The sequence below is a fragment of the Labeo rohita genome, chromosome 12 (genome assembly GCF_022985175.1).
Source record: "Labeo rohita strain BAU-BD-2019 chromosome 12, IGBB_LRoh.1.0, whole genome shotgun sequence".
Lineage (NCBI taxonomy): Eukaryota > Metazoa > Chordata > Actinopteri > Cypriniformes > Cyprinidae > Labeo > Labeo rohita.
In genome coordinates this window covers 20,905,505-20,920,127 of record NC_066880.1, presented here as the reverse complement: position 1 = coordinate 20,920,127, position 14,623 = coordinate 20,905,505, and the positions used below count along the sequence as shown (strand labels likewise).

The window sequence follows — 14,623 nt, the reverse complement described above, 5'->3', positions numbered from 1 at the left end:
CACCACGTTACATACATGGCATGCTGAGACCTTTTGCATTATTTAATCATTCCTGAAGTCAGCAAAAGCAGACTACTATGAACAATTAGCAAGATTTTTCATAAAATGACAGATTGTTTCACTAAATAAGACCCTTATTCTTTGGCTGGGATTGTTTAGAGTCCTTTGAAACTGCATTTTTAACCTTCAATCTGTTGAGCACCATTAAAGTTCACTATATGGAGAAAAATTCTGGAATGTTTTCCTCAAAAAAAAGCTTAATTTCTTTGTGATTGAAGAAAGAAAGACATGAACATCTTGGATGATATGAGGGTGAGTAAATTATCAGGAAATTTTTATTTTGGAAGTGGAGTAATCCTTTAAGGCAACGGTGGTCCTGGAGTGTCGGCGTCCTGCGGAGTTTAGCTCCAACCCTGAAAAAAACTTCACCTGCCCTAGTAATTCTAAAGATCATGATTAGCTTGTTCAGGCATGTTTGATTAGGGTTGGAGCTAAACTCTGCAGGACATCGGCACTCCAAGACCGACATTGCCTATCCCTGATTTAGGGTAATAAAAAAAGCAAATTAAAAAGAGAATAGACAATAAATTATAAATAGCAATAGTAATAAAATAGAGAAAAAAGGTACAGATGTAACTGAGACGTTCCCCTTCAGTCGTACTCTACGATGTTACGTCATAACTGACGTATTTGGGGTCCCTCTGGTAAACGCCACAATCCTGAACTGTATTACGTGGTTGAGGAACAAATACTGACAGGCAAGCGTGTCAGGACAAATGAAGCTCAACACGTAACCTTTCCAACGCCCTGTAAGCCAGATAACGGGCCCACCAGGGGTGCCAGGTATCTGAAGCAACTGTTGGGGGTGGAGCACAATGACGAATTTAAAAGCCATGTGGAGACTGCTCAAATAAAATATCTGAAAAGATATTAGGGGGAAACATGGTGGAATAAACCGTGGAGAAAATGCTGAGACATTATGCCACATCCTTCAAGGGGCGGAGAACACCCCTTGTTGGAGCACAGTCACGGACTATTCCGCCCTAATCCGGACTGTGGGGCAATGGAGTTCACTGAGGGGAACAACAGAGAGAAAGCGCACAGATCCGTAAGGAATGATGTCCTATGGACTAGCATGCGCTTGTTCCACAGAATCAGTAGGAACCAGCGGTGGGCAAGCACTGCTAGCAACTCAAAATGACTAATGTTGCTGCATTTGAGGTCCTTTCCAGGAGTCCGAGGCTGCCTGCCCGTTGCAAACAGCACCTCAGCTCATGTCGGAGGCTTCTGAGATGACTGCCTTGTGCCTCAACACCTGGCCTGAGGGCACAGCTGCCCGTAGGAACACAGGGTTTGACCAGTGGCTGAGAAGGTTACAGTGAGGGGTTACGCCAACCCAAAGTGTGCCGTGGTACCATGCCCATCTCAGGATCCGGTCTTGTAGCCAGTGCTGAAGCGATCTCACATGAAACAGTTGAGGCTGCCATATGCCTCAGGAGCTTCTGAAAAGTTTAGAGGGACTGCTGTCCTGTGCCTGAAAAGAATCAGGCAGTTCACCACCAACTCTTTCAGCTGACATGTCTTGACCAGATCCAACTCCATACCGAGAAAAGAGCTCAGTTTCTCTTTTTAAGAGCTCACCCTTCTCCCAGTTGACCTGTAGTCCCCATGGTTGAGGTGTAAAGGCACCAAGTTTCTGTATTCGTCCAACAGATCTCATGAGTGAGGTATTCATACTTCAGTCATAGAGATAGTTGAGGATCCAGGTGTCCCTCTCCCAAGTGGGGCCAGGGCACCCCCGCGAGTTTGTAAAAAGCAGGGAAACAGATCACTCCGAAAAGCAGGGAAACCGAGGGGAGACCTGTACTGATTCGTCTGACCCCTGAAGCAGATTTTTTTTATTTTGAGGGTGGCTCAACCCGGAAAGCAAGTGTCCCAAAGTAACGCCAGGCTGCTAAGGCAGCGCTTACCTGATCCACGATCCTGCGTCGTCGCAACTAGAGTGCGAGGAAGTGACGCGTCAATCACAGACAAACCCAACATGTTTTAAGAAACCCAAGGACATAGAGAAAATTGCTCTTTTATTGAAAGGGTGGGTACATGCTGACCCGTAGGTCAGAGGTGGCAGCGGTAGAGAAAGCCCCTAAAAGGTAATTCCCAGAGCAATCCTCTAATCCCCTGAAAAAGCTTAACGGCTAAAGCTAACGCTTCCGGTCTGGCAGTACGTGGGAAAGGACCAGAGGCCGTTTTCTTTAAATGAATGTCAATGGAATGGCTTCACTACGCTGAATAAACAGCTTTTTAGAGGAAAAACCTTATCATTTAATGAATCGACAACCTATCTGCTAATCTTTAACATGTTTTACACTTAACAATACTTTTGGACTGAATTATGAGTTTACCATGAAAAATATGCATTTTATAAGAGAAGTCACTGACATTTTGCGACAGGTGGGATTCAGTTTACGGCAATTCTTACTCATTCTTATTGTATCCATAAACAGCGATTGAGTGTCACACAACTCTGACTGAAATTCAATGACGTCAATGCTGTAATGTGAATAACTGATGGTTATTAAGGGACACGTGATCCAACTTAGCCGTTACACTTTCTCCAATAGTACCTAATACAGACCTTCTCATTAGAGGTCTTCACGGGTCCAAAAATTTGTATCCGAACTCGAAGAGACCCATAAATCTGAATTTAATTTGAAAGTGGGACCCGCACCTGTGTAGACCCGAGAAATGCCTTAAATTTACTACATGGACCCAAACCCGGCTGGGAAGACACAGACCTGACTGCACCCGGTCGGAACATATTGCACAGCAAACTGCTATTAACAAGTCAATAAACAAGTTGTGAAAAAAAACTTTTTGGCTTACCTACTGTTAGTAGCCCTGTCTGCAATCAATCCTCCTAACACTAACATTTCCGTCCATGTTAGACTGTTCCTCTCTCTTGCCTAGTGAAAGAACCTATCTATTCATTATTCCAGCTCAAAGCATTTTTATTAATTTTTTTTTTTTCAAAAAACGCACAGAACAAGAAGTGCGTTACACTTTACTGTGTGCACAGTGCTGTAGTGATGTCTGGAGAAGTGGGTATACTCTTAATTTATTTAAGGTATTGTTTTCGTTATAATGTACTGATTCAAATTAGTAATCAACAATTAATTATCATGTTACCCACTCTGTGCGCCTCCCCTGACATGCTCAATTGGTTCAAATAATCTCTTCTACCATTAAAGCTCAGAGTATCCTGATAACAGCTATCCCAATCACGAATCAGATAATTTACCTAGGGATTTTTATACAGTCTTCTCTAAAAGAAATTGTACATATAAATTATGAGTCTTTCAAAAGCTTAAAAGAGATATTGACAGATGAAGGATACTTCCTGCATCACTGCAATCTAGAGTCTCAACTGTGAAGATGAATATATTACCTAGGGTTAATTTTCTTAGTGCCATGATTCCGTTGCCACCTCTTTTAAAATGGATGAAAGGACTTGACTCTTTAATTCGCACTTTTCTCTGGAATGGCAAACAACCGAAGTTAAAATTGTCTACATTGTAACGTACTAAAATGGAGGGAGGTCTCTCCCTTCTTAATTTTAAGCTATATCATAAAGAATTCCAACTGCGTGCAGTCAAGACATGGTTTGACTCTATGAATTTCACACCTTGTAGAGAAAGAGAAGAAGCAATTGTCAGACCAATTAGACTTGAAGATGTATTTTTCTCTATGAAGATGTACTGCAAACAATCATTCGGACCCATCGTAGCAAACACAATTAACACTTTCAGAGCAGTGGAGAAGTTATGATAACAAATGGCACCTACAGACTCCCTTATGACGTAATAGGAACATTAAATGTGGTTCTGAATCATTCACATCAGAACAGTAGTAATTTAATGTACCTGCATCATCCTTTTTTTGAATTTGCAATTGCGTTCAGCCCTCAGAGCATATGGAGTCCCTTGGGGGTCAGCTCTCGAAGCACATCCAGTTCACAGTTGGTTCTCTAATTCTTTTCAACAAAAGGTAGTGTCAGCTGTCTATCCTCGTCTTCTTAAAATAGTTTAAATAAAACAATTACCACGGCACATGATTTGGGTAAGGGAGCTATCTATGGACCAGATTGAATGGGAGATGGTATGGACAAATATATTCTGTTCATCAAAAAATCCAAACCACCAATTAATTCATTTTAAAGTTTGTCATAGATTGTACTGGACACCAAAGAAACATTTACTCATTAAAGTATCTCCATGTCCCCACTGTAATTTTTGTCCCTACCAACAAGTGGGAACATTCATATATATGGTGTGGGAATGTGAGAAGGTTTATGAGTTTTGGGAAAAGATCTCATCAAAAATGTCTGATATGATAGGAAAAGATATACCAGTGCAACCAGTTGTGCTCCTTGATTAATGATTAATTTAGTTTAGGTTTTACAGAACTACAAAGAAAGATTGATTGGCAGGACTAACTGTAACAGGACTTGTCTGAAGCGTGAATAGATCCAAGTGCGAGCTTTATTATACAGATCGTAGTCAAGACAGGCAGTGTCAGACACCAGTAAACAGTAACATCCAGGGCAAGACAAAAGCGTAATCCAAAAAACATGCAAAATGTCAAAATCCAAGAGAGCAGTCCAAAGTAACAAACAAACAAGGCAATGGAACAAGGCAAAAACTATGGCAATGAAACGAGGCAAAAACCATGGAAAAATAACAAGGCATGAAACAGGGAAAACGCTTGGTAGAGTCCACACAGGCAAAACAATACTTCGCAAGGCCTGTTTGGCATGGCCCTCCTTAAATGGCCACCAAACAGGAAGTAACCAAAGAAGCAGCAGAGGGAGTGGTGACAGTCAGTCCATGGTTGAGGGCTCCCTCTGCTGGTGTGGCATTACACTAACATCTGTTTAGAGGGGTTCAGAGGGTCAGTTTGATCTGTTTATTGTGAAGAAGCAATTGTATACAATTGCATATGACCCTTTCTATTCAAAAGCAATACAAAAATTGCTTTTGAATAGAAAGCAAAAAAATAAATAACTTTACAAATCCTATTGATCCCAAATTTTTGAATGCCAGTAAATATACAGTATATGAACTTGGGCCATCTCTCGGCTATAATTATCACTTCTGCATGTCTCGTTTGTGCACTACACAAGAATCACACCTGGACCACACAAGTTTTGAGGCATCGCTAAGAATTGCGCTGACAGAGATTTCTGAAGGAAAGAAATGGGTGAAAAAGCTTAGTGCAGGGGTCACCAAACTTGATCCTGGAGGGCCGGTGTCCTGCAGAGTTTAGCTCCAACTTGCCTCAACACACCTGCCTGGAAGTTTCAAGTATACCTATTAAGACCTTGATTAGCTGGTTCAGATGTGTTTGATTAAGGTTGGAGCTAAACTCTGTAGGACCGAGTGTGGTGACCCCTGGCTTAGTGAGTCATCTGGAGCAGTAGTTCCCAACCTACACACCCGATTCAGATCATCAGCTCATTAGTAGCGATTCCAAGACCTGAAATGGGTGTGTCAGACAAAGGAGAGATACAAAACGTGCACGACTGTGGGCCTCCAGGACCGTGGTTGGGAACCACTGATCTGGAGTGACTTGGGGAGTGGCAGTGACAAAACCAAATAAGGGACAACGTGCTTTATAAGGTAATGTCAAATCAGTTAATTCATCTTTACACTATGTAAGTGTAGGGCAATTAGTTAGACTGAAAATGACTTTACATTAACATACAGTACTGTACTGTGCAAAAGGCACATTAGATTCTTCATCCAAATTTTAAGACAATTATTTATATATTTTACTTTAGTGTGACAGTAAGAAATATCAACTGTAAAAAAAAATATTAACACTGACTTTTACCATTAATTGTGAAAGTCATTTGAGATTTTTATCCCTGTGATGGACTGGCCAACTGTAGACTCAAGTATTCGTACAACTCTACAACAAGTGATATGGATGGATGGATTTTCGTATGCACAGGTAGTATAATAATAATAATAATAATAATAATTTTTATTTATATAGTGCCTTTCCACACTCAAGGTTGCTTTACAAGTCAAGCTTAAGAAACAGAAACAAATAACATCAATACCAGAGGACAGAACACATACCAAGAGCTGAAAGTAATATACAGAGACTACTTACAAAGTTAGATTAAGAGGTACAGAGAGAATGAAGATGAACGTCCATGACAGGGTACAATTTACAGACTGAGAAATGAAGAATAATACTCAGAGAGGTTTTAAGAGGTTTTTGAAGGAGAGAAGAGAGGATGCTTGGTGTTTAGGGAAAGAGCCTTCTACAATCTGGGAGCCACAACACTAGCTCCCATAGTCACCAGACGAAACTTAGGGGTGACTAACAATCCTTCATTAGAAGATTGTAAGGAGCGGGCAGGAACATAGAGTAGAAGTAATTTAGATAAATATGTAGGACCAAGGTTATGGAGAGCTTTATAGGTGAGAATTATTATCTTGAAGTTAATGCGCAAGGAAACCAGAAACCAGTGAAGGTGATAAGAGGATTGGGGTAATGTGATCATTCTTACTTGTGTGGGTAATCAAGCGAGCTGCAGAATTTTGAACATATTGTAGTCTTTTGATATTATTAGCTGACAGGCCATAAAGAAGTGAATTATAGTAATCTATCTGAGATGTGACAAAGGCATGAATAACAGTTTCAGCATCCTGCTTATTAAGAGAGATATTATGTAGGTGGAAAAAAAGCCTTAACTACTTTACCAACGTGATCGTTAAATGAAAGAGTGGAGTCAATGAGAACACTAAGATTGTCAGTTTCAGTTGACAACCCTTAGTTTGTTGTTATTTAATTTATTTTTATTGTTTTCTATATATTCATCTAAAAGAAGCAGCTGTGGGGATGTCTGACACAGGACTGGGAATGTGGTACAATGGTGAATTCTCTCTCTTTATTCTTTCTTTCTTTCTTTCTTTCTTTCTTTCTTTCTTTCTTTATTGTTTGATTGTTTACACAATACTAGCCTTTTTACTTCATACATGAACAAGTAGGCCTACTTACAGATAAAACTTATATAATTGCCTTTAATTTTGTTAAATACAGTTCTTAATACAACATATTTTACCGTTTAAATATCAAGGGTATGTGAACGTTTAAACTGCTTAATTTGTGTGTAAAAGCCTATTATGTGAAAAAGCTTATTCTGGCTGGTATAAATGCAACATCCTATTTTTTCTATTTTCTTTCTTTCTTTTTCTCTTTTATTTATTTTATTTTTTGTCGGCTATTATCTTGCAGATTGTGCAAATTGTACGTAAACTTATGATTTAATAATTAAGTGAATAAAGTTAAAATTAAATGAAAAGTCGTGTCTATTGCTGCATTAAATTTTTTGATTGTCAGTGGCCATCTTGAGGAGCAAGAAAGCTTTGGAGAATGGCTCATTAAAAAGACAAGGACGTGAATGCTTTTTACAAGTCAGAATCTAAAATAACAGTAGGCGTGAACATTTCACATTGAATTCTGTCAGTGAAGGGGGAGTTGTAGGGACGCGCTGCGCAAGAAAAATAGGCTACGGCCGCATCTCTGGTCATTTTAATATGTAACTATCTGTAATTTTTGTAATACCAGTCGATATTTTTTGCACATCAATCTGACAATAAATGTGGCACATCCGTTTTTTCTGATGCACACCCAAAGTCTCTTTTCTGGCTACGCTACTGTGCACAACCCAACCCAGCTGATCTCTGCATTTTACTGTTTTGGTAAAGGGAAGAACAGCTAAGACTGATTTAGGCGCAGTTTGACAGTTAGACACTGCAGAAAAAGTAGTTCTGGTTCAGAGCATGACTACAGAAGATATACAGGAAAAAGGGCTGTCAGTGTTATATAGGGTGTGTATATATATATATATATATATATATATATATATATATACATACATACAGTAGTCAACATTTGAAGTGGATCAAAAAAGTTAATCAAAATTGTCCTAAAACAAGAATGGGTATTGTTTTCGGTTTTAGGATGAAACTTTGATGAAAGGTTTTGATATGTATATATATTAAGGTTGATATTATATATATATATATATATATATATATATATATATATATATATATATATATACACACACACACATATATATATATATATATATATTTATTCATTTATTTTTTTAATCTTTTTGTGTTTGCCAGTTTTTGTTCTGTACAGTACATAATCGTAGTTTACTCAAGTGTTAAAACTACTCAGTTTGTGTGCCTGTTTTATAGTCTATATGTAGTTTTAAGCACTATTTTTATTCATTTTGTGCACCATTTTATTTAAGTTGTAAATTGTGAATACATTGTTCATTTCTTATACACTTGTGTATCCCTTTTGGGTATTGTATAAAAATCAGTATGTTTGTTTCAACGCTGTGTAGCAAATCAGTGCTGTGATATAGTTGACTAATGAAATCGAGCCAGAGACATGAGTCATGGCTGCGGGGTGGGGTTTTCACATATGGGGTGTGGTTTGCATTTAACTGGTTTGGGAAAAGAAATTAGGTGTTCTAGGTGGTGGTGTTTGACAGCTGCACACCCAAGAAAAAGTAGTTCTGGTTCAGAACATGACTACAGCAGATATGCAGGAAAAAGGGCTGTCAGGGTTCGCCACAAATTGACAGAATCTGTGGCAATGAATTACTCACATCAAGCTTAAAAAGGTACAAATATTTGTATGGCGTGGGTGGGTTTGGGGTGTGTGTGTGTTAATTTGTTAATTAGTTAATTCTGAATGTTTAAAAATGGTTAATTAGTAGATCAGTTAATGCAAACAAAGTATCATTAATGAATTCTAGACTAGGACTGCAGATTATAAAGATATATTTAAAATAACAATAGCAACTGCACAGAAAAAAAAAAAATAATTTCATACCTTTTAAAGTTTTTATAGCAACTGTGAATTGTATGTAATGTTGTTTTTGTGTACCATGGCATTTTTGTATTTCATCTATTTAACAAATAAATAAAGCATTGTATGGCCAGTTAGCTCTGTGATCATTAGCAATCATTACGTGAATGCAAACAAAGGGGTACTTTGATGCCACTTCAAGTCAAACACATATAAAGTCTTTTGAATTCTGGGCTAGGACTGCAGGTAGGGAGGTCATATTGTTTGCTATACAAAATAATTAATAATAAGGGAACATGAGAAAAAATAAAAGGAAAGGAAATGCAGCAAAAAAAGAAACAAAAAACAAAAACACCACACACCAACAGATTTTCAACCAGAGTCCCGACTGTGAAAAACAGGAAAACAGGAAATCTCGCAAAATCTCTTAAAACTTGAGAAAAACATGGTGGACGATAGGCAGGAAGAAATTGCAATGACTGCGTTTGTCAGCTTGCTTTATGTTTGGATATTGTTTTGTTTCATGTGATAATCTCCAGATCATATGCACGTTTGTTCTCAGGGTTCCACCCACATCAGGATTTCTGACTGTAAATATTCAACATGTTGAATATTTACGATTCAAAAACCAAGCGCCTTCAGCGTTCTTCTGAGCAGATTCAGTCACTCTTAACACACCTCACACCACAGCAAAATCTGATAATCTGTAGAACCACTAAGATAATTGGGACATTATTTAGGATTGTTGGAATGGGAGAAAACGGCCCAAAATCAGCCTGATTACCTTGTGGTGTGTACCCAGCATTAGCTTCAGTTGACTGTAGGTTTTTATATTCTCTGTGTTCTTAAATTTTCCAGTACAAATGAGAAACTGCTTCAGACGATTTAGTGCGTGCAGGGAACTGATCAAATTGATTCAATTCAGTCTATTTTGCAGGCTTGTTTTTTTTTTTTCAAGGCCTTGAACAGAAATGACTCAAAAGAGTAATTTATTTGCAAATGGGGCATCTTTTCCAGATAAAAAGTCTGCTTGGAATAAATTATGTGTTTTTTTTTTAACATGTATTGCATGAAAATTAAGTAATGAGAGGAACATCGCCCAGTGTAGTGAAGTAAAAGTACAGTTTTTTCATTAGAAATGTACTTAAGTTAAAGTAAAAGTACCCATCTTTAAATCTACTCTTAAAAGTACAAATTAAAAGTAAATGTAACAGTAAATGTACTTCGTTACTACACACCTTTGGTAGGTCATTACACAAAAACATCTGCAACATTTTAGTTGGAAGGTTAGTTTAATGGGAATAATAGCCTAAAAATAACAATTAGAGAATGTTCTGTATACGTTATTTTTAGGTTATTTAACTACCTTGCAACATTCTGGAAACAATGTTTTATGCTTGCAAAGTAATAATTTTAAAAAATACCACCCTGCAACGTTCTATGTTCTACATTCTATAATGTTCTAACGAAATGTATATACAGTACATAATTTGAATAGTCAGAATGATAATTATTATTAAGAATTATCATTTTGACTATTCAAATTTTAATTATGACTCATAAAGATACAACTGTTAATTCAATATTCATTATGACAAGTAAAAGTTGCAGAACAGTTATCTGTAATTTGTATTTTACCTACACTAGGACTAGTAGTAGAGCCAGGTGTATTAAATGCTAAGCCGGCTTGCCATACATTTCCGTCAAACTTCAACAGATAACCCGTGCTGAGTGAGTAGGGAAGTAGGATACTGCATAGGTGCCCTGTCAGTCGGAATTGATACATCCTCTGATATTTAAACATGGACTGGTGAGTCACATGAGCTGCATTCTCATTAAACTTTAATATGAGGACCTATAATAACGTAATACGTTGCTGTGCAATATTTAGACCAGTAACCACTCTTTCAAAATTAGTCAAGACGAGGCTGTCATCTACAACCAGCAAAACTACTTTAGCCTATGTTCATTCGTAGGCTACGTTTACACTGGTGTGTTTTCGTTTTAAAACGCATAACTTTTGCTACGGTTACGCCTGTCGTTTACACTACTACACTAGTCTTTCAAAAACGCTGCAACTCCGCGGTTGCGTTTTAGTGTAAACGGACCAAAACGGAGACTTTTGAAAACGATGGCGTGGCTGCCCACCACTGCTCCATCCACTTTTTTTTTCTTTCCGGTAAGAGTGGGCGCGGTCATTTGTAAATTTTATGTGGGTCTGGCTTCAGTCTTATCAGGTCAAATTTGTCTGTCTTACCATATTATCGTAATGTATTATCTTAATTATGAGCACACTGGCTTGTAGTCCAAACAGTTCTGCCGTTTACTGTAACTTACGTTGTTATGGACCTGTCACAAGACGCGTTTTCAACAGTCATCATCATCATAAATCCTTGACATTTTTTTATATTTTGATGTTCATTATATGAACATTTATAACACTATACTTTGTATTATATCACCTTTTCATCAAGTTACAAAAACCGAGTTAAGGCCTATCGAGGGTGTTTCTAATGCAGCGTCTATGGGAGGGACGGTAAATTTGATATCGTTCTCTCTTCTGACTGCTGATATCAGTCTCTCAATTTTTTTTCCCTTTGATTGAAAGTCGTCAAAACACTATCCTGGCGTTTATAACTCTCCCTATAGGCTGTTGTTTGTATGTAGGCTATAATAAGTTGTGTAGTTGTCTATAGCTCTGTATCATGCTTGAAAATTTTTGTCTCTATTTGCACTTTAAATATTTAGAGTGTAGCCTAAACTATTTTGATTATGGCTGCACTTATTGTTTGCACTTAATAGGACTAAGAAAGAACTGTGGTTTTTATTTTTTATTTATACTGTTTTTATTTATATGTTCAATTTGTGAAAAGATCTTCAGTTAGGAGGTCAGACATTCTAGAAGCTCATAATTCATGTACATTTCTAAGGTCTTTAGAGACTTTAGATAGAATTTTTAGAGACATGAAATCAAACAGGAGAGAAGCCAGTCAGTTGAGTTTGTGGCAAAACCTTTTACAGTGCTTGAGTGTTGTTGTCTTTTACTGCATATGATAATTCATACTCAGAAAGTAAAACTGAAATGACATTTATTAAAAGATAAGTTAAAAAGTTTTTAAAAATGTGTAAGAATCTCAACCTCATCTCGATCTTGAGAACTCGTGTCTCATCTTGTTTCTTGAATTAAATGTCAGCGGTAATGATAATCAGACAACAAAAGATAAGGAGAAAGTCACTCCCTGCTTTTGACAGAATAGCATTTGTAGCTTTTTATAAGAATGTATGTAGTGAAAATTGTGTCCTACCATCACATTCACATCTATGCAACCAATAAATAAATTACTACTAGAGCACATTGTTTACAAGAGCACATATTTCTTCATTTGATCTAGTCACATGATTCTGCTCTCAAAATGCACCGGATTTTTGCATTTAAATTTTGCATTTTAAATCTGTTGAATGAATGAGTGTCATGTCCTGCTTGTTTACTTTGAACCGGAAGATGCTCCCACTTTTGACGCAAGGCCTCATGGGGCATATGAAACTTGTGGATAGAGCAGTGCTGCCCACACATTCGCTTTGCGTATCCTTAATGACCATGTAAACAATAACATCATGCTCATTATGAATGGTCATGTGACATGCGTTTTCGTTTGTGTAGCGTGGACAGAGATTGTGTAAAACGCCAGTGTAGACAAGGGAAGTTTTTATTTTAAAACAAAAATGCATTAGTGTAAACGGGATGCACTGTAGTGTGTTTATGCTTTGTTTTTAAAAAATCACATTATTTTTCACATATTTTACCTTTTTTCTACACCACTTTTCCGTTCTTCTAAAAACGGTCTGTTTACGGTCTGTTTTGTAGTCCAAACAGTTTTGCCGTTTACTGTAACTTATGTTGTTATGGACCCTTGTCACAATGCCACAAATATATTAACATTCACCTTTTATTTGTATTTGTATTTGTATTATTTGCATTATTTGCCTTCATACAAACAAGAAATGTGAAATCAGTCAAATAAACATAAGACTGTCAGACTCATTTTATTAATATTAATATCTTTAACTTCAAACTATGTCATAAGCTGACTATTCTTAGTGTTTTTGTTGCTGCATAAAATAGAAAAAAAAGAGTGAGGTGTCATGGTGAATAAGTTAAATGGTTAAATTTTGTAATTGAACTGTGGCCTAATCCTGGCTTAGTCTAAGCCCTGTCTGTGAAACTGGGCCCAAGTAGACTAAGTTAGACTAAGTTATCTTGAAAGCAAATAGCTAACATATAAATTGTGAACGTTGTGACCGTTAATTGACACCAGTGAAACTAGCTACACTCTTAGAAGAGACTGAACCTTTAGAGTTCAGTAAAGAACTTTAAAGTTTATATATGAACTTCTAACTGTCAAAAAGGTTTAAAGTTTAACTTAGAGGTTCGATAATGATCCACTAGGTATTTGACAGTTATTTTTATAACCTTTGTTGAGGTAAAAGGTTTATATTAGAACTTAGCATAGTTAAGGTTCTTAGTTAAGCCATCACACATTTACATCACTTGTTTTCCAGTAACACCATCATTACATTTACAGAATTAATGCAGAAATTTAATTTAGGAAAAGAACACTATTATTATTACTATCTACAAATCAGAAATTCTATTAAAACCACAACTGCCATCAATGATATTGCACAACCTCCCCCAGTTTTTAAACATATTAGCACAATTAGTAATTCAGTAAAGACACTTACGAAACTATACACTTTAATATCAACACTGCAGCACCAGTTAGAAAGACTTCAATATCAACACAGATGAGGAATTTTGGAAAACAGTTTGCAGAAATACTTTTAATTTTTGCACAAACACAAATATTCAATTAATTTAGTATAAAATTGTACATAGAACATAAATTACAAATTAGCTTTTAATGGGCCTAGGAATTTCTGACAGATGTACCAACTGCAATTTAAATACACAAGACTCCCTAACACCTTTATGCATTTGGTTATGTCCACCAGTTCTTTAATTCTGGACAGATGTCACAAACAAATTAACAGAGTTTTTCAAAACTAGAATCCCAGCGCTCCCTGTCCTGTGCCTCCTGGGTGATATCTGTCAAATTAGTCAATAAATCTTTAAATCTTTTAAATAGTCAATACCTTTACTCATGCCTCTAGCTATCGTCAAGAAAACAGTAGTACTTAACTGGATAAATAAATGCCAAATATCAATAACACAATGGCTACATCTGTTAAGAGAACATATCATTCAAGAAAAACATACACCAGAAACACAAAACCAGTTATTCGGATTTAATACAACTTTCAGCCCTCTACTCTAATCATAAAATACTGAATAAATCTAGCTGGTGAGCTGATAGCCTAATTAAGTCTAATGATATATTAACACAACCTGCCTTTACAATAGAAGAATGTAGCATGAATATTATTTAATATACTGTATTGTTCAACAATTACTTATAGATGAATTTAGGGACGGTTTCCTAGACAGAGATTAAGCCTAGTCCTAGAATAAAATGGTCCTTAAACCAGACTAACAGACTAATCTGCTTTCTCTGTCATGGTTTTTAATTACACATTGGCCACAATTAATGGCACCCTTTTATTCAATACTTTTTGCAACCTCCTTTTGCTAATTTAACATCTATGGGTCTCTCCTATAATTCTTTATGACTTTGGAGAACACTTGACAAGAGATCAGAGA

The 14,623-nt window shown here is 36.8% G+C and overlaps 1 protein-coding gene across 2 annotated transcripts in view; it reads left to right on the top strand.

The window, feature by feature from the left end:
• The first annotated feature begins 10,618 nt into the window (after positions 1 to 10,618).
• Positions 10,619 to 14,623, top strand: part of LOC127173935 (ADP-ribosylhydrolase ARH1) — a 38,796-nt gene continuing 34,791 nt past the window's right edge. For both annotated transcript variants that reach the window (XM_051124038.1, XM_051124039.1), the window contains exon 1: positions 10,619 to 10,714. In XM_051124038.1, the coding sequence (XP_050979995.1) occupies positions 10,707 to 10,714 (8 nt within the window). In that variant the 5' untranslated portion in view covers positions 10,619 to 10,706. The remainder of the gene's footprint in view (positions 10,715 to 14,623) is intronic.